At 31.7% G+C, this 21,947-nt stretch overlaps 1 protein-coding gene across 3 annotated transcripts in view; it reads left to right on the top strand.

Annotated features, from left to right (window-relative positions):
* Nucleotides 1–21,947, top strand: part of LOC143226413 (histone-lysine N-methyltransferase SUV39H2-like) — a 65,431-nt gene that overhangs the window by 11,093 nt on the left and 32,391 nt on the right. For all 3 annotated transcript variants that reach the window (XM_076457347.1, XM_076457348.1, XM_076457346.1), the window contains exons 3-5: nt 1,042–1,085; nt 2,844–2,968; nt 20,164–20,821. In XM_076457347.1, coding sequence (XP_076313462.1) covers nt 1,042–1,085; nt 2,844–2,968; nt 20,164–20,821 — 827 coding nt within the window. The remainder of the gene's footprint in view (nt 1–1,041; nt 1,086–2,843; nt 2,969–20,163; nt 20,822–21,947) is intronic.

Here is a 21,947-nt window from a genome sequence, read left to right as displayed (position 1 = left end):
TGCATAGCTACATGAGGGCTATCTGAGCTAACTGTCCCTAATTTAGTAGTGTGAGTCTAGTGGAAAGGCAGCTAGTCGTCACCACCTACTGCTATTTCTTGGGCTACTCTTACCACTGAATAGTGAGATTGACTGTCAGATATTAACACCCCCATGGCTGTAAGGGCAAGCATGTTTGGTGTGATGGGGATTTGAACCCATGACCCTTGGATTACAAGTTGAATATCTTAACCACCTGGCCATGCAGGACTGTATGTTATTATACCTATAACTTTTCATTTGGCAGTGGTTGTGTTCAAATGTTGAGTTTGTGTTCTTTTCAAGTTTTGTTTTGTATCTTTATATTAATTTCTCTTAAGTAGTTTACTGTTTATTATACAATAGTAATATTTGTACTTATTCTAAAGTGGAATTATTTTCTAATTCTACTCAATTACAGAACTTAATGTTTCCTTTCAAATTTGTTTCTATTATTCATTTCTTTCTGCCAATATGGTTGTGTTTAGTTATTCATTTCAAATTCTGTGTTACCACTCCAGAGGTTACATCTTCTATCAGCACATTTACATAGGCTTCAGGTGGTGGTCCTTGAGTGGGGTAATATCAACTTTACTTCATCAGGCATCAACTCAAGTCCACCAACTTTGGAAAGATAAGACATCATACTGTTATGGTTTTTAGATATTTTTGCTGTTAATATTATCATCTGTAGTTATTTGGATCCAATAACACAAGTTTAGTTTTCTAGTTTTATCTCATCAACTCTCTTTTCCTCCATGTTGGGGCAATTGCCATTTTCAGTTATTTTACTTTACAAATGGCTTCTTTTTTGGGGGGATCTTCTGGGGTAGGACACTATTTTGTACCATTTGTTTACCCCTTTTATAGGGACTTAGAATCAGCTCTTTTACTATACTGGTCTTTATTTTGGGGCTACTTCTGTGCATTTAGAATCACATGGGGTATTTGTAATGCTCTCTTTTTTTTGTTGCTTTTGTTTACATATTCTTGGTTAAAATGTAAAGTTTTGTTCAATTGCAGATGTTTATGAAGTGGAAGATATAGTGGACTGTATGACAGATCAGGTAAGTTTGCCTCTGTTGTTAAATTTTTTAACACACACCTGTATTTGAAGTAATCATTATTTGGCTTTTTTTATTAAGTCATAATTGGTTACAATACTTAACTCTTAAAACCTGTTGTTGAACATGTCTGCCTTTTCAGTAACATGTGGCATTGTAATGTGATGGTTAATCCCATAATTCACAGGTGAAGAATAGAGTGAGAGTTGGCAGTGAATGATGTTGACTAGCTACCTTCCTTTGTATCTGTTACTTTAAAATCGAGGATAACTGGTGCAGATGGCCCTTGAGTAACTTTGTGCAAAATTCAAGAAATATAAAATTTGAGTTATTAGATAGTTTGTTTTGCATATACATTTCAAATATCACAAAAGTTTTAAAATATTGTTAGAAGTTTTGTAGCTAGAAAAAATACAAATTTAATTTTGCTGAATTTGTTTAAAGTACAAGCATGCACAGTGTGCTACCTGTTCTCTGGCCACAGTAGAGGGTGACCTCTCCAACTTTTAGTGTTATAATCTTTTAAGCTTACCGCATAACCATCAGGGAGTAATTATTTTTTTGCAAAATATAAAATATTTGAAAATGTTTTTTATGAACTGTTATTTCAATAGAATAGTGTAAATAAATGCACAGTTTTCAATAACTAAACACTAGGCCAGGCAGTTGAGGCATTCCTCTTGTAATCTGATGGTTGCATGTTCAAATCCCTATTACACCAAACATGCTCGCCCTTTCATCTGTGGGGGCATTATAATGTGATGGTCAATCCTACTATTTGTTGGTAAAAGAGTAACCCAAGAGTGGGCAGTGGGTGGTGATGACTAGCTGCCTTCTCTCTAGTCTCACACTGCAAAATTAGGGATGGCTAGCACAGATAGCCCTTGTGTAGCTTTGGGTGAAATTAAAAGAAAACAAATTGACTAACTAAATGCTAATAGATACATGACATCATCCAGTTAAAACAAACAAACAACAATCTATGTAAGAAATAATTAGTGAATCTTAGCCTTGAAAAGTTATTATTTTACCACTCAAATGTTTATTCTTCAATGTCTGAACAGTAATAGTCATAAGTAATATTTCAATCAGTTAAAGAAAGATGAAAAAAATAATGAATACAAGTTTCTCCTAACATGGAAAACTATTTTACTATTTATTCTGAAAACATTAAAAACAACTGTGCTTAGCATGATTGCTTGCAATTGTTACAATGTAGACATCTATAAGCTACTTGAAATTACATTACGTTTGAGTCCCGTTATTCAGATTGTCATTTGATTATTACTTGTGACTTAATGTGGTCATTATTTCATTCCAAAGAAAGCAATGCAGTATTTTAATGATTCTTCACATTTGTATTCTTTTCAAGCTAAACCTTTTTTGTGTGTGATATTTGATTTTTTTTTTATTAGAGAAACTATATTTTAACCAATGAGTACTTTAAATGTTTAATTGTTTGTTGCATTTAGTATATTTTAGGGATTCTAGAAACCCGAGCATCTTTGACAAAAAAATACAAAGAACAACAGTTATAAATTTCAATCCAGGGAAAATTAATAAACTTTTCCATTTTAATAACCAGTGATGTCATATTTACACCATTGGAAGTGTGGTAACATAATTGGTTAAAGATTCTATTCCATTAACAAGTTACTTTTGATAATTATTTTTTAAATTCATAAAAGTATTCATGTATCATGTTTTGATTTTTCATAAGGAAGGTATTGATGACATTGTTTTCTTTTCCAAAATTAACAGGGAGAAGAAAAGTATTTGGTAAAGTGGAAAAATTGGCATGATGATTTTAACACATGGGAACCTCTTAAAAACCTTATTGGGTGCCAGAAGTTATTAAAGAAGTTCCTTGGCAATAGGGAGAATACGTAAGATTTGATTTATATAACTTGTGCAGTTGGGTTACATTTTGGTGATGAAATTACGTGTTCACCTTCAGTTGTGCCAGTAGAATTCTATCTGGCTTGCTATTAATATTTAAGTTAAATTACTCTTTAAGGCACCATGGAAATCCTAGAATGTCTAGATCAGCTGTTACCTGATATGAGATAAACTAACAAAAAATTGGATAGCTTTTGACTGACTTATTATCTTGTGAAGTGTAAGAACATAGATGATAATAAATAAAACGTACATGGATTATAGTATCTGTCAATTTTTACATTCAGGTAAAATGTTTTTCATAATATATACTGAATTTTGCATTTTTGGAACTTCTAGAATGGGAATACTTTAGATGGGACCAAAACACATGTGATAAATATAAATAATATGAAAAATAAACCAACAAAATCTTAAATATTTTCTGAGGTAGCTTTACTTCAGTTTATTGTATTCTTTTTATTATTCTGTTCTGTGCTTCTCATTTTACACTATATTGTATTACTTTAAATTCAAGATGCACTTTTTTAACATTTTTCCAAGCTGAAAATTAGGGTGCATTTTAAATTCAAGGTATTATTTTTCACTCTTAGAAAGTCTCAAAACATAATTTTCCTTGAACAACAAAGATTTTGAAAAAATCATGCACTAACAAACAGATTGGACTATATTTTAAAAATAACTTAGAAAGACTGAAAAAAAAAGGTACAAAACGAATTTTGCTGATATATATATATATATATATATGTAAAAATGGCTCGTTTGGGTTGAGAAAGGTTTTTACGTAGAGGGAGGAACAACGTTTTGACCTTCTTCGGTCATCGTCAGGTTCAAAAAGAAAGGACGAGGTAACTGACCAGAAGCTTATGACATGTTTGAAAGGGGTTGTGTAATGTTGTTCGCTCCTCTACATTAAAAATTTTCTCAACCCAAAAGAGCCGTTTTTACATATATATTTTTATTTACAAGAGGGTTTTCTCGACATCACTGAAATTTGCTGATGTCAGTGCCTCTAGTGGTGTAGTTGGATATCACCGTTCTCAGTGACTTTTGTGTTGTTCAGCTGCTATTTTATTGTACTTTTTATCCATGGAAAAGCATTTCACTTATGATGCCAAATTTAAAAGAAATGTTATTTTGTGCTCCATACAAATTGGGAATCATGCAGCTGGTATAAAGTATACAGTGAGTGAGGCAAATGTATGTTGTTGGCTTGATGTGAAACCAAGTTTGTTTTCTTGCAAGAAAAGTACAGTCATTTTCTGGGCCAAGGAAAGGAAAACATCCTGAAATTGATGCTGCTGTTTTAATGTATTTCAGAGAGTTATGAAATAAAGGACTGTCTGTAACGATAGAAATCTTAACACTCCTACGAAAAGACGTTTCTAGTCCTGATTTCTCCAAGCCCGTTCCCCTGGCTGTGGTTTCGCTAGATAGTAGATAGGGACAGTGGGAATCTCGTTAATCCATTCATTAATGGATTTAAATGGCAATTTAATTTAAATACAAAATTATTAGCCTAATATTAATAACCTTTCAAGTTGCTGTGGAGCCTATTAGGCCCCACTTTTTGTAGGAGTGTTAATGTTAAAAACAAAAGAATGTGCAGGAAATAAGTGGTATTTCTTTCAAGGCTGGTGTGAGAAATTTATGTAAAGAGTAGGTTTATCATTATGCAAAGGACAACAATTTGTCAAAACTTGCCATCAAATTTTGTAGCTGCAGAAGATGGAACACAAGATGACATTATTTGCGACAACAGTGAATTAAACTATAAATGCTTTAACTTCAGAAGAAACATCAGAGTAGCATTCTGATTAAGTACAGAAAGCAGGAAGAAACGTTTTTGTGATGAAACTTATGAATTACCTGTATGTTTTATATATTTTTTATTATATCTCATTTTAAATATGTTAACATTTTTAATTTGTTAGTAAACTCTTAAAACATATTTACTCCTTTCTAATTATCATCCAAATTTTTTTCATGAAAATCCTTTTTTAAAAGTATGGTTCCTCTTAAATTCAAAGTTATACAGTACATATACTTGTATTTGATTAAATTGGCAACCACCAGCCCACCTGTGTGCTTATTGTAATGGGAGCTGCCTTGTACATGCATGGATTACAATCATTTCACACATTTAGAAAGTACCCCAAAGAGGTCATATGTTTAACCTTTAAGGAAGCTAATCAATGTATGTTAGTATGAAACAGGTTTGCCAAATGATTTTCTTGGATGTTATCAAATAATTTTCTAAAATTTACCAAAAAATCTTGGATTTTACCAAGTTAAATAAAAAAACATTTTATTACAAACTTGGTGTTTTTTTTTCATTGGTATACAATTAATTTATTTTCATTTTTTTTGTACAATTTTTCAGAGGGTTGTCATTGTTTACATGTTGTGTTTTCTAAAAGATTTTTGCCATATAATAAGACATTTAGTGTTTCCATACTTAGCCAGGAACAATTTCTTACCTTTATATTGTTTACCAAAGAGAACAGTCTTTCTGCTGCAGCTGAAGAATGAGGCAGTGACAATTTGGAGATAATTGGGAAATGAAATTTGTCTCTACATTTTTCTTGAGAAATATAATACCAGTATTTTTCTGGTTCTGAAATTTCATCATCTTGCAAAGTTAACTCTTGTCATTCTCTATTGATATTTTCATACTCTTTTTCCTCAGTAATATGAGGAAATTTCATGGCAAATGGGATAATTGAGTGTGGCTGTTCTTGAGACAAATTTTCTGGATCTAAAGCTCAAATAGCTGTAAATACGTGAACATACCAGATGATACAAACTGTTTGTACATTTACTTGCTTAGTTTGACAGAAAAATTTGATGTCTTAAGCCGAAATTCTTTGAGTTCTTTGGTTTGGATTTTGGAAGAATATTCTAGAAAGATATTATCAGTTTTTGCTCCACGGTATACTTCATGTAAGGGAAGGTAAATTGAAGGATCACCGATGTTAACCTTTTAATAAAATTACCAAGGATACCTTTCATACTACTGTTGATGGAGGTATGTAGCTTATGAATTCTGAAGCTCTTAGCTTGAAACTCTGAATTTATTTCATTTACATGTGGCAGAATAAAAGTTAGAAATGCAAAGTACATTTTTACTGTTGCATTCTGTAAACCTTTTATAAAATATTGTGGATGCAAAAGTCATTTCATCTTCTAATACCACTGAAGTAAAAAATAAGACAAGTGCTGGTCATTGATTCAGTGAACTTTCTACCACTTGCTGAAGTGATAACCATTGAGTACACCTATGATGTAAAATCTTTTTAGTATCAGTTGGTAAATTCCTGAAATTCTGCATATTCAGATAATCTCTTTGGGCTGTTTGACAAATATGAGTAAATATTTCTAGTCGGTTCCTGTAAGGAAGTTGGAAGTTCAGAACATGCATGGGATGCATGTAAATGAATTGAATGGCATATATGACCTTGTACAAAGGGATATGGCACTTTCTGTTTTAGAAGACTTTGAACACCACTTTTTGACCCCATCATTACACTTGCATTATCACTTGCATAGCCTATCAGATTTTTAAATGGGATTCCATGTTTTGGAAAAAAAAATTACTATAGAATTGTAAATGCCTTGGGCAGTACAGTAATTGATTTCCAAAAGAGTTAAAAACTTGTCTTCTGTTTTTTGAATATATCTATCATAAAATCTAGCTATTAAATAACTTGCTTTTTTGTAGATACATTTGTACTTTCATCAATAATTAATGAAATTTTAATATTCTTTAATTGTGCTATAAGAATTTCCAAGTATTCCTCACCAGTGACATTATGAAAAATAGCTGTTCCTTTTATTCTTGCACATTTCATTCCCTTAGCAACTTTAGAATCAGGGCATGCATTAGGTAGAAAGCCTGCAAGATGACCGAGTATTGAAATAAGGAGATTTAGTTCAGTGGAAGCCACTCGAGACGTGCTATATGAAGAAGTAGGCCATAAGAAATCAGTTACTTTAGAAGTCTGGACACTTGCTTTAATATTTTTTAAATGTTTTTCATTGTCAAGATGTTTCTCAAGATTGGTAACACTCCCATATAAGTCAACTGCATATTTTACAAAATGACTTATTTAAGTTTTTCAAACTTTGACCAAGACAGCTAAACTTAGGATAATTAAGCCATTTTTGTGGCAACTGATGTTTCTGTTCGTAACTAGGCTTATGCAGGCTTACTTTCTTGTATGGACTTTCTACTAGATCACTATCCATTATGATCTGTGGGTTAGGTTAAATGTAAATTAAATAGATTTATAAAAATTAAGCAAAACACAAATTTAAAATTAAACAATGTATTACACTGTAAACAAATATTGACATGACTCACAACTTGTGAAATCATAACAATAGCTACAGTATATGAAAACAAGACTAAAAGAACCATCTGGTGGATCATTATTCTCTGAAATTATCTTGTGCCTGTGCAGTGAGCCCTTATAAAGCATATTCAAACCTTTAGACATAAAACTTGCCCTTATAAAGCATTATCACAAGGTTAAATTTCATGTAAAGGAGGCAACAAATTTGAAAATCTTTTATTGGCCATGCAACAGGTAAATTAGCAAAATTTACCAAATTTCATGAAAGGTTTACCAAATTTGGTAAAAAACAACAACAACAAACAAACCAAATTTGGCAACCTTGGTATGAAAGATTGGCAGTTGTGTAATGTAAAAAACCTCTAAGTGACTAAAATGCCATGCTTTATTCCTACACAATAAGATGTTTATTAAAGCCATTAAGTAGTTCACAGATGTAATAAACATTTTATTTGTGTAAATGTGAACTGTGCTTTAGTCATTTATAGACTTTTCAATGATCTCAGGAACATATGGTTTGGTATTAATGTAACATAGACATTTTGAGGTCGTACACCAGAGTAAAAGCAGTTAGCAACCATTTCAGCTGGTTGCAAAAAAAGATCTTGTTTGGAAGTTTGACTGAGGATTGCCAACTGATAAACCTAGAGAGAAATTAAAATGCTTGAACTGTGATTAATGAACTACAGGGTCTTTAGCTTGAAAGAAGTAGAAATGAATGATGCTTAAAAATTAAAATTTTATCATTAAAGTTGATGACAGTGAAGAAATGGATTCACAAATGCAGGTTTTGATTTCACAAAGAGAAGTTTTTGATATGCTGGTACTTAAAAAAATGAAAAGTTTTGTGGTATTCAGTCAAAACTGGATTCACATACAATCAAAATGTCAAACTTGCTGATAAGAGAACTGGATGAAGAAATTGCAAGTCTCATTTATGCATCAGTCACCCCATTTCATTTTCTAGAATACCCAAAGTATGTTTGAATGGTATCAAAACCGAAACAAGTTATAATCAGCAAATTAAAGTGAAGTAGGAAGTAAGTTGCTTAATACTAAATAATGTTCTAAGTTAGTAGAAGTTATCCAAGAAAACACAGTCCATAGGAGGAACAATATTCACAGTGATCCAATTGCTTGTATCTTTGTCACTAGTGTTGATAGAGGGTTGCATCAAATCAACACAGTGGATACTTTTAAACAATCGTGCAATGTTGAGCACTTTATCAAACTGGTTAAACCTTCGAGGTGGACTTTTCTGAACATTCTCATGGTGTTTGAGTACCTTAGTGAACTGGCTAAAATTTCCAAGTAGATACTTTTGAACACTTGCACAATGTTGAGTACTTAAGTGAACTGGCTAAGTCTTCTAAGTGGACACTTCTGAACACACTTACAATGTTAAGTACCTTAGTGAACTGACTAAACCTTCAATGGAAGATTACAAGACCATGTTTAAAAGAAAAGTAGGAAGTATTGCTGGAGTTAACATAAGAAATGTAAAAAAGAAAGAAAAAAACTATGAATATTTGAATGTTATTCACATCTTTGGTATTTTTCTCATTACCCATAACCCTTTCTTGGTATAATGTGCTTGGTATAATGTACATGAGCTTGTCTGCACATTTGCTTGGCTTGGTATAATGTACATGAGCTTGTCTGCACATTGTACATGAGCTTGGTATAATGTACATGAGCTTGTCTAATGTACATTTGTCTTTTGCTTGGTATAATGTACATGAGCTTGTCTGCACATTTGCACTTGGTATTTGCTTGGCTTGGTATAATGTACATGAGCTTGTCTGCACATTTGCTTGGCTTGGTATAATGTACATGAGCTTGTCTGCACATTTGCTTGGCTTGGTATAATGTACATGAGCTTGTCTGCACATTTGCTTGGCTTGGTATAATGTACATGAGCTTGTCTGCACATTTGCATATTAAATTTTTGCAGTATAACTTTTGATTAAAATCTATTCTTCGTCCCAGAAATCTCAAACATTTGCATTAACTCTTAAACCTCCTAAGTACATTTAATACATTTGTTTTTAGCAAAACTTTATTTTTTTATACTCTAACTATGTGAAGTCTGTTGCCTAACCAACCCCTTATCTATCATTAAAAATTAGGAAATAAATATAAAATATGCTTTTTATGGGCTAGAATGACAACATATTATAACACAAAACAACAAATGTTTAGTGTAAATAGCTTAAGTCTTGTAACACTGTGTGAGGGTATATATTATTTTTTATTATACTGACCTTCCAGTCATACTTACCTAATGTTATATAGCTTTCATTGGAGTGATGCATGTGTACTCAGGTTACATGTCCAGTAATATAAAAGTGACCTTCAGTTTTCCTTGTATTTTAGTGGACCGATTTTGTAATATACAGTCACATTTCAATTATTATGCATTATATATGTATATATATTATTATTACTATTTAGAAATAAACTAGTAAACTTATTTTTCTTAAAATATAGAACTAAGTCTAAAGCAAACAATTATCTCTTTTTGCTACAACTTTTGAACTTTGCTACTGATGGACATAAGTTGGTAAGCATTTTAAAATTTCACACATGGAGGGTATCAAACAACTTTTTAGGTTTTATGTATATACAGTTAAATAACCAAAAAATTGTAAATAAACATACTGATACCATAAAATTTCACTAATTTATTAAGCTTAGTAACTAAGATTTATTTAGATTTTTAAAAAATGTAAGACTTTGAGCAGACTGAATATATCACTTAAATCATTGAAATTTTGAATCGAACATTGTAGCATTTTTGGAGATTAAAATGTTGGGGAAAACCACTCTGGAGACATTTTAAACTGTTGATTGGTTATTCACATGTTATATATTGGAGTAAGTGTGTATAAGGGACAGTTTCAAGAATTGAACAAGGCTACTGTGTATGATTCAATATGTAAGCAAAATAAAAAGATATGAGGTTCAACTTTTATATCCTAGCTTGATAACATTAGTAATTTGAGTTCCTAATTTGTATGAAACTATAGACTTAGTATTTTGACATTGCAAGTATCTAATTTTAAACAGTGCTGCATTCAACATACTACATGATTCATTAAAATCTATATTTAAATGTGTTCTTTAAATATTTACTTTTAAATCAAGAAATTAACTTGTATATGATATTAAATTTTGAATTATAATCTACAATTTGACATACATTCGTAAAATAGTAGTTCAGTAGAAGTTTGAATGCAAGTCACCAAACATGATGACGTGGTGTTTGAATACTGACCCATTATAAAAGGAATAACTGAGTATTGTTAAAATCATTGCTATGAATACTTAGTAGAAAATTCCAAGCCTTTGTTGGACATCATATAAATACAACTGACCAAGTGAACACAATTTACATGTAAAAATCTGATAGAAAATCGGCGAAAGAAAATATGAAGTTAGCCGGCGTTCATATGACGAGCCATAATTGAAAATATTTTATTGTGAATTTCACAATTTAATAGAAATGAGGATAATTTGTCTTGTCAAAGTGTGTTTTAAAGTAACAGTTTCCTTGGCAGAAGACAGTCATTTACATTTCAGGATACGATTGTGCTAACTTGTGGGGTAGTGTAAGTGAATTATTTACAGATACTATAATGATAAGAGCAGAGAAAAATAATTTGTCTCATCAGTTGGATTCTAAAGTACTTTAATCAGCCAAAATGGACTTGTGACAGTAAAAGAGAATGATTAATAAGAGTTTGAGATATCACTGTGATATCCATAGTGTAAATAATTTTTGTAAGTAGATTAACTAGTTTTGAATATATTATTTTTAAACAAGTGGAGTATGTGCTGTCTTGTTATTGTCAAGTTTATTGCCAACACATCATAAATGTTGACTGTAGAATAAAACTGTGACAGATGTCAAGGACATAACATCAGAGGAAGTGCAATCTGGTGGAAATATTAAAAACAGAAATCAGTTCAGTCATTCTTATTGTTGTTTGCTCATCTCTTAACTGCATCTGCTTCAACAGCAATTTTAGAATGGCATTTCTTTGCATTTGGATTAGTTCAGAAGTGTAGAATATATTGGGAACTGAGAAGGCAGCTAAAGTCAATTTCTTTTAAAAACACCAGATACTGCTGAAATCATTAGATATGTAATAGTCATTACAATTAGGCAATAACATCGTTTAAAGAGAAGATAAATCTTTTTAACATAAATAAATTAAAGTATGAAAAAAATATTGTGGGAGTAAAAAAAAAGTCTAATATGTTTGTTTATATTTTCCTCATACATTTTGAATGCTAGTCATGGTTTGTAGTCTTAGCATGATTTTTGTGCATTTCTTTTTTTACCTGTATTTTTGCAAATAGAGCAGTACTGAAACCTATTGGTATATTGCAAATGTCAAGTAAACTTGTCCTAATCCAAAATTTTGTTAACCTTTTTTTTGGGGAAGAGGGGGATTTTTGTTTTCTAATTTTTCATCAGCCTTTCATTTCTAGTGAGAACTAGTTAAATTCTAAAGAGAGTTTTATCTAACAAATTTGCTGAGACATTCTGAAGAAATGAAGAATATTATTCTGGTCAGCAGTGCACGAGTTTGATTTGATTGTGTGTTTATCTGTATGTTAATGGGTGAGTGAAGAAAATTTAAAATGATACATACCCTATTAGTTCAGTGAAAAGTCTGAGTGCTTATGGTACTAAAAATTGGGTTTCAGTATTCATAGTGGGCAAAGTACAGATAGCCTATTGTGTTTCTTTGCACTTAACAACAAACAAATTGTGGTACATACTTGCTTGATTATGATTACCTTCTTGGACAAAAGAAATCCATTAAGAAATGCTGCAATCGGTTGTGCAGAAAGAGACTACATCTTTCTTCATCATCATTAACACCTTTCCATAATCCTCTGATAGTGATGATAATTAAGCCAATTATGTTTATCAGCATAATATGCAGTAAGTTTTTTCTTTGTTATGATACAAACTTTCATGTAACTGGTATTAAGGTACAATGGTGGTATATTCAATTGAGCATGCTGATTGGCTTATGCCTGTATTATGTATGATGAGTTGGGAGAATATGTAAAAGCATATGGTGTATTGGAGATATGTTTGGTTTATGTTGAGAGTTCTGGGAATCAACTGTATGATGATATTGCCATTTGTGAATTTGATACCTAACTGACCTTAAAAAAATGAACTCAATTAAAATTTTTCCTTTGGAGAAAAAAAATTAAAGGTGAAGTTTAATGGCACTTCTACCAGTTGTGTGGTTTTTGGTTAATACTTGAAGTGACAAAAGTGGCATATCATACATGACAATTAAAACCAGTTAGATTTATCATTAATATATTCTTAATCTGTACCTGTCAGAGTCACGTGACTTTTCATTTATAGTACATCCAAATAGAAACATACATTCTAGAAATTGACAAGCTAGGTTGTAAAATTTTAACTTCTTGCTTTACCGAGATATCACCATATATCTCCCCATATATTGTCATTTAAAAAATATCTATAATTCCTTGACACTGCTGTTGATCATGTTCATAACCAGTAGAAAGAGCATCGTTTTTACTACATAGAACAATAATTGTTTGTTTCATTTTAGCAGGGCCCTGTATGGTCAGGTGGTTAAGGCACTTGACTCATAATCTGATGGTTGCAGCTTTGAATCCCCATCACACCGAACATGCTTGCTCTTTCTGCCATGGGGGTGTTATAATGTGAAGGTCAATCCCACTATTCATTGGTAAAAGAGTCGTCCAAGAGTTGACAGTGGGTGGTGATGACTAGCTGCCTTCCCTCTAGTCTTACACTGCTAAATTAAAGATGACTAGCTCAGATAGCCCTCTTGTAGCTTTGCTCGAAATTCAAAACCAAACCACTTTAGCAGTAGGATCTGATAATTTGTCATTAGAACTTGATGTGCTTGGGCTGAAGTAATGAAATTTTTTAACATGTACATTAGTTACTTAGAAAGTCAGGTAAGTTACGTTATGTATTTTTAGATATTCCAATTTTACAACTGATGTAATTTTGTTTTATTGTAAAGGCATACATGAATTATTTTTGGACAACCAATAAATAGTGAGAAAAATAGGCTTAGTGAAGACCTCAAGGCTTAAGTAATTACAAAATTTCTTGGTTTTTGTGTGTATTTTTTATTTATTATTATTATATACCTTTTAACAAAAAAATAATTAAAATGTCAAAAGTTGAAATTTATTAGGTTATGTAATAAAACTTGTATTGAAAAAACTGAATTAAAAATTTCTCTTCAGTTAATGCATGTGGGATTCTCTTTGCATGATGATAACTTGATACTTTAACTTACATGAAGCTTTCACATTTGCTTTGTTTTGCTAGTTACACACTAATCAAAAAGAAAGAAAATAAAATCAACTGAAAGAAGGTTTGAGTTATTATGAGTCTGAAGCTGTTTAGGATAAATTATTGTAATTGTCTATTACAGTCTGAATTTATTCTAGAAAAAAAGGTTGTTTTTTTTCTTTTGGTTTTTGTAGTTTTGCTACTGATGATTTTACTATAGTTAGTGTTAAGCTAGAGAAAATAAAGGTAAAATATAAAGTTTTACCACCTCTGATTTTAGCAAAACTTGGTATGCAAGTAGCCATGTACAATAAACAGAAATCATCTGAGTATCACTTCCTTCTGAATTTTCATAGTTGAGATACAAGATAAGCAAAGGTTGACTTTTTAGCCATTTTTGATATTTCAAGAAAATTACAAAATGTCATATCTTCATAACCAATAAAGCTAGAATAATGTTTGTGGTCTTAGTTTGAAGACCTAACATGCCAAAATTAGCATAGAAGTAACACAGTCAATGGAGTTTTATGAAGGTTACATTCAGTACTAATAACTATAGAACTATATTCAAAGTCGACTAGTAAAACATGATATGCAATAGGTAGTTAAGTAACATAATAAACTAACAAAATAAATATATCATAGTTCATGTTTAGGTTTAACAAATATATTGCTATAATTTACTAAAAGTCTACTGCAATAATTTGATTAGAGCACTGTAGGCTTTGATGTTTGTAAGTTGGTATGTTTTCTGATCACATTAGATGGGCCAGTTTTTAAGTAGAATGACAAGGATTGAAGAGTGATAGGTTTGGGTTAGGAAGGATATCTTTGCTTATTTTTTCTTGTCCAAAACCTATTCCAAGAACCAAAAATTATATACTGATTGATAAAAATAAAAACAAACTAGCTATAGTATATAATTAGTCATGGCTAATAAAGACATGCATGAAATTTTCAGTAAAATTAACTATTTTGTCAGGATCAATTTAATTACAAAATTAGACTCATTCTGCAGAGGGAGTTCAAATATCTGTACTGTTGTCCTAAAACAATACCAGTATACCTGTAAAGCCAACCTGAACTATTAAAATGTAATTAATGATAATGATACAGATGATAGTAACTAATAATGATTACTCAGTTAGCCATTTGGACTGATCATAATATTAATTATATATATCTTTATTATAATTTATTAGCAACTTATCAACTACTTGGCATATGTCCTCCCCTTTTTAACTCTTTTTGCAATAGGTCACAGCCATGCCATGATGGTTGTTGTTTGCATTCAAAATTTTATTGAACTATTATTTTATGAATTTATGTGAATAAGTTTGGAATCAAGTTTTAGGTTATAATTCAAATTATAATGTCACATATGAGTTAATTTCTTAATTTAAAAGTGAATATTAAAAGAACACACCTAAATATAGATTATAGTGAGTCGCATGGTATGTGGAATGCAACACTGTTTAAAATTAGATGTTTGTGATGCTAAAATACAAACGTCTATAGTTTTGTGCAAATTAGGAACTCATAAATAATATTGACAAGTTTAAATATAAAATAAGAACCTTGTATTTTCATATTTTGCTAAGATATGGCTTATTGAATCAAACACTGTGGTCCTGTTCAACTCTTTCCATTACTTTATACTCTTATTAAAATATGTGATGTGAATAACTAATTGACAGCTTAAAATGTCCACTCTGTGGTTCACTCAGCCTTTTTAATCTATGGAAAGGCTACTGTGTTCTTTGAAACCAAGCATGAAGGTCGGTTGTGTCTTTAGACTGCTCGAAGTTTCATATTCTTTGAAATCTGAATACATCTTAGTTACTGAGCTTAGTAAATTATAGTGGAATTCTATGATATCGGTATAGTTATTTATGTTTCTTTGGTTTTTCAACTGTTATATATATATACCTAAAAAAAGTTTTGACATCCATGTGAGAACTTTTAAAAGGCTTAGCAACTTATGTCCAGCAGCAACCAAATTCAGAGGTCATAGTTAGAAGAGATAATTGTTTGCTTTACTTCTTGATTTATTGTTCTAGATCTTGAGAAAAATAAGTTAATTTCTTTCTAAATAGCAACAATATCTACATATATATAATGTATAATAATTGAAATGTGACAGTATATATTACAAAATACTAGTTCACTAAAACACTTAAGACAGAGAAGACTAAAGGAGAGTTTCATGTTATTGGATATGTAACATGGGTGCACATGCACCACTTCATTGTAAGTTATGTAATAATAGCTAGACATGATTGTAAGGTTAGTATAATGAAAAATATATATGTAAATATATAGTGTTATGAGACTTAAGCTACTTATACTAAACACTTCTATTTTCATGTTATTATTTGTAGTCATTGTAGCACAAAAAATTTAATTTTTCTTAAAGGATAAAAGATGGCCTATTTAAGGGCTTCAAAACAAGACCATAACTGTTCTAGTTTTATTGGTTATCATGATATTTTGAAAAAAAGTTGATATTGTCAAAAAGGGTTAAAAAGTAAATTTTCTAAACATCTCATCAATCAAAGATTCAGCAGCATCGATATTCAAGGAATTTTATCATACATGATTACTTGTATATCGAAATGAGAGAGGGTTAATGTTTTGGCTAGCTGAGTTGATATGGAATGATTTGTTTGTTATGTAAGTAATATACTAATTGAACTTAGATTGAATTGACTGTCATGAAAATTATTTGAAATTAGAGCTTCTGAGAATCACCTCCTCACACAGAAATGTTACTTCATGTTTCTGCCTGTGAGATTTGCATGCCACTAGGCTTGAAGTAACTTTCACTTAATTTATGTATTTGACATTAACTGCATTGGTGCAGCATGATGACACTTCTGTGTGACAAAATCTATCTACCAACAGGAAGGCAGTGCACCCTCCATGATCAGTAATTCTTCATATACACTTGCACTCAGGATAATTTTGTTTTTCTCCAAGGTACTGTATTAAACAGACATGTTCAACTTTTCTTCTTTGAACTCTATTTGATAAGATTTGCAGTTGTCAATGAAGTGTTGATTTTAATTTTCTTTGGCTTTTGTTTCAAAAGCCTTATTTTTGACCATGAATTTTCAAACTACACTGACTTCTACTTAGTCCTGTATGAATGAAATATTAAACACAGATCTTATTTCTACTATAGCTTATTGAGGCTTGTTAACTGTTAAGAATATTACAGCCATTATTCCAAGTGTTGTGGATTACCACAAGCTTACTGGATCTTTTAATTCCATCCTCTCAGCTGATGCTGTTTTCACTCAGCTGGGAATGATCTCCTGGACTACAAATTTAACCTTTTTTACTTTGGGTAGTGGGTTACCTTTGACAAATGACATTAACCTTCCATTTTTTTTTTGGATTTCATGTCCACATATGCTCCTTTCTTTATTTTCTCTCTGTGTTTTTGAATATTTCTCTTGTTTCATTCCATGTCTCCAATTCTTGGGGTTTACCTTGTCTTTCCATCTTGTTATTAGAGTTTATGCTGTTTTCCTGTCTCAAACCCAGATACCACTTCCTCCTTGCATTTGGTTTTTTTATCTTCATGTTTGGACTTTGTTCCTTTCCTTTCTTGATTTCCTGTCTTTGATGTATGGTTTTTGCTTGCTTGGAGATTGAACCTCTTGCCTTTTATTTTCCATTTTTAAGGCTTCTTTATTTTTTCACGTGTCTGTATTCTTTCTTCTACCTCCACCTTTTCTTGAAGCACTTCATCATGCTTCCAGGAGGTTTTGCATTCCCTTCTCCTTGCCATCATGGTCTCTCTTCTCACTTTTCTTTGTTCCTCTATCTATTTCCAATTCTCCTCCCTCTGATTCTGTCTATGACCTTTTTACCCAGTTTGTGGTTGGCCATGGTTGATGTTTTGGAGAGCTCCCTACATCTTCCTCCTCATCTACCTCCATATGTTTTCTACATTGTGTTCATCACATTCATGTTTTTCAGTTTGCTTGCTCTTCCCTCCATTGTAGCAACAACTCCTTATGTATTCATTTGCATTGTGAGGACTTAGGCTGTTTTATTTTTTTGGATGATTGACTTCTATTGGCCCATTCTCAGGTGGGGATCCTCTTCTCAAACTTCCATTCTCTTACAGGTGGCCAGTAAGTTGGAGTGGCTTGTCATAAGATCCAAGTTTTTACTCATGGGGTTCTTTTGCTTTTGGCAACTGTGACTTTCCTGAAACCTCTTATTTTGGGACTTGCACGTGCAACTCCTTCAGTGGACAATGTATATTTTTGGGGATTCTTTTTAGGGTTTCATTGTCATTTATGAACTTCTCCTCTCCTTGAGGAATTCCACAAATTACTGATTAGGCTACATTTGGAGTATAGCACTCAGTCTTAGGCTATCTTTGGAAGGAAATTAAATTGTTGGAAAAGGTTCAGAGGAGGGTTACTAAAATGATAACTGGGATAGAGGGTTGTCTTACGAGAAGAAATTAAGATCCTTAAAAAAAGAAAAGTTAAAGGGGATCTGATTGAAGTATTTAACATTGTGAAAGGAATTGATAATATTGGTGCATCAACATTTTTCATACTTAATATCGGGAATTAAAGAACGGAGACATAAATGTAGATTTAGGAAAGTAGAAACTTTCCTCAGCTGAAACAATTTTATTTATCAAATAGGGTGGTTGGGCTATGGAATGGATTACTTTCAGATGTTGTGGAGGCAGTAAATTTGAGTGAGTTTAGAAGAAAGCTTGATAGAAACATAAATGATAAGGGTTGGCTTTAAAATGTTTTTAAAAAATAATTTTAGTTTGGCTTAGAGGATGGGACAGCCAAGATGGACCAACAGGTCCTTTGTTGCCCTTAAATGTTATGCCATGGTGACCAAACCATACCCATATTACATTTTAGTGTTTCTTTACCTACTCTCAAACTGGATCTACCTCTTCTCTTATGCTTTCCTGTGATTAAGGCATATCTCTGTACAATTACCTGATTTCTGGAATTTGGACATAAGAGTAGTCACTTCACATTAATGTGCTCAAAATTCGTGTTCATTGTACACATTACCATTCCTATTTCTGCTGGTGGTGGATCATTTTTTTTATAATCCACTCTGACAATTTTACATATAGTTTGTGTTTCTACTTGTCATTTACTGGGAGCTAAGAACTTGTGTTGGATTATCTCTCTCGACTGGTCCACATTCTATCAACATTCTATACCTCCAGATCATTTGTTGGTTTGCTTTCAGATTGGCATGTCTCTCAGGTACCCATCTCAACTCCAGCCATTCTCTCTTCAGGTCCTTTCTTCCTCTTTCTTTAGCTATAGCAATTGGTGCTCTCAGCTTGGCCTGGTCACATCACTTTCTACTTGCCTATCTTTTCCATTATCTTCTTTCCTGTTATGTTTGTTATTGAGCATATAAACTTATGTAATGGGCTTTCTGTGATCTGCCCAATTTTAACTTTATGAGTTATTTTTGTTTTGTTTACCTCAAGTTTGCTCAGCTTTAGTGGTTTATGGGAGAGTGGAGAGCTTATGATTTGAGTATCTTGTATTCGATCCTCATTGCCACCAATCTTACACATCTTTATCTTTGTGATGGTTACGTTACTAAAGGTATTTGCCATTGTCACTGTCTTTGAACTGTTGACTAGAGGAAAGCAAACTGTTTGATAGCTAACCATTAACCTGTTTTTTATTTTTCTCAAACACACCATAATTTGAACAACATTGTACAAATCAGTTACTGGGACTGTTGATTAACTGATTGACTAAATTGGATGAACTTTAATGTGGATTAGAATTTGTTTTCATTTTTTTCTTACCAAATAATCCTGAAGAACCAATAGAAACCATTGCAACTGTATGGATGTTATTAAAGTTGTGAAAGACAAATGACACACATTTTAACCACTTTATATTATGAACTGTACTGATTGTAGGTTTATTTTTACTGTTTAGATCTTGTTTTAATAGAAATATATGATAAAAATATTGTATTAAAATCAGGATTTTAATTGTATGACTTTAGCATCTGGCTGTCATAAAGTTTCATAATATTTGGATTGAAAGATACGCACTTACTGTCTTAAAAGTTGTGAAATGTGGCAAGTACAAAAGACCTTTCATAACAGTGTTCATGCTTGTTTTATAGATACTATCCAATGTTATATATTTAAATTGTATTAACAGGGGAGAATTACAGGTTAACCCATCTTCTACATTGCTATGTATAGTAGAAATTACAGATAAAATAATAAAACTGTTTTAAAGATACTCAGGATAATAATCTTCTGTTTAATCTATTCTTTCGTATTGTTTTTATTTGCAAAGCATGTGTTGCGTTTTGTTTTTAATGTTGCAGTGCTTTTCAAATGTTTCAGCTATTGTATCGTATTACATTTTTAATGTGTTTTTTTCATTTATTTTGTATGCTAATGCATGTGTTCCATGCTTTTTGTTGAGGAACGTAACTTTTCTTGTTTCAGGAGAAAGAGGAAAGTAAGTGAGGATAGCTGTATTGATTCTGAAAAATTGAAATTCAGGAATTTAATCAGCACAATTTGCAAATCCTCACCAGATGATCTTGCAACTATTTTGAAACTAAGAGGAATCACACTTTCAGATTTCTACAACTCTAACTTAAGTGCAAAAAAAATAAAAAAAGACTTGCTATTGACAGTTTCAGGAACAATGAAAGAGAATGCAACTACAATGATGAAACACTTGGAGATTGAAAACAGCTTTGGTTCAGAATCTGCTTTAATTGCATTTACAGAGAAGCGAAAAGAGGTTTTGTTACAGCTGAAAGAATGGGAGAGAGACATTAATGAGCTTAGTGATGGCGCTCCTATTATTGTAGAAAATCATGTAGACACAGAAGGGCCACCAGAAAATTTCACATATATAACTGATTATAAACCAAGTGAAGGAATTGTTATTCCTGAGGACCCACTTGTTGGATGTGAATGTGACAGTTGCTTTGAAAGTCAAAAAAACTGTTGCTCTACCCAGTCTGGAGGCCTGTTTGCATATAATCGATACGGGTATTTAAAAGTCGAACCTGGCGTACCAATCTATGAATGTAACAAGCGCTGCAAATGTGGACGTACCTGCCCCAATAGGGTTGTTCAACATGGAAGAAAGGTTAGTTTAGCAATAATTTAAGTTTTTTCAGTGTATAATGGTGAATCTTAGCACAGACCAGGAACCAAACAACATAATTAATGAACAGTAACATGCATAGTAAATGATTGAGAAATAATTCCTCATTACACGCACACTGAGATGTTAATAGAAATTTAGGTTTTTGAGATGGACTATGGATGATGCCAGGTGTGAAAAACAAATGATAGACTTTGGGAACTTTAAACACAGATGTTTTGTGAAAAGTAAAGTCACTGAGTAGATTTATAAAAGTTTTAAAGCTTTGTCTCTGTGTGTTAACAACAACAGTTTCCTTGTTTGGTCTATGTATCATTCATAAATGTGTTAATTTCTTTTTTTCTGTATGTTTGCTTTTTATATGAAATCCTTCAGTTAAATTAAGCTTAAGTTTAACAATTATGAAACTGAAATGTCTTGTTAAGTAGACTATGCTATGTATATCCATTTCTATTTAAACAGAAACTGTGAAAGTAGCACCTTTTAATAAACATGTTTAATTGGTGATACTCTGCTAGCAGATGATTTTGGAATTTTTTAATTTAATAACAGTGAAACTGATATAAAGTATAACCATTGTGGAAGTTCCTTTTATGTGCTGAGTACATAATGTTTCTTTAACCAACAGCTGTGCAGCATTTTGAGATTTACAGCAAAACAATTCCATATACACAATATTTTACTGAATCTTAGGAAGGCAATAAAAAGCAAATGACCTGCACATTAGAACAATAAAAATATTATTCTAAAAAAGAAATGGATATTTTAGCCATTTGTAATAAAAAAGAAGTTAATTTTTCACAGAAACTTGCATAGATGTTTAAACAGATGACACACAGTGGAATAATATTTTCTCCTTATTCTTTAATAATGTGCAAATGTATTTTGTTTTGAAATATTTAGATCAACTATGAGCTACTAATAAAACTTTTTAGGTGAATGTTTAAAATAAAGCTATGTTGAGGCAGGAGTTGTTTCCCTTTATTACAGTTTCTGCTTTACTATATTCGTTTCAAAATGAGTGTCCAAAAATGAGCATATTCCACACATTTGTATGTATGTATACATATATATATGGGACCTATAGAGAAGCACCTTGGTATCAACC

This window comes from Tachypleus tridentatus, chromosome 9, assembly GCF_004210375.1.
Source record: "Tachypleus tridentatus isolate NWPU-2018 chromosome 9, ASM421037v1, whole genome shotgun sequence".
NCBI lineage: Eukaryota > Metazoa > Arthropoda > Merostomata > Xiphosura > Limulidae > Tachypleus > Tachypleus tridentatus.
This window is presented reverse-complemented; position numbering and strand designations above follow the sequence as displayed.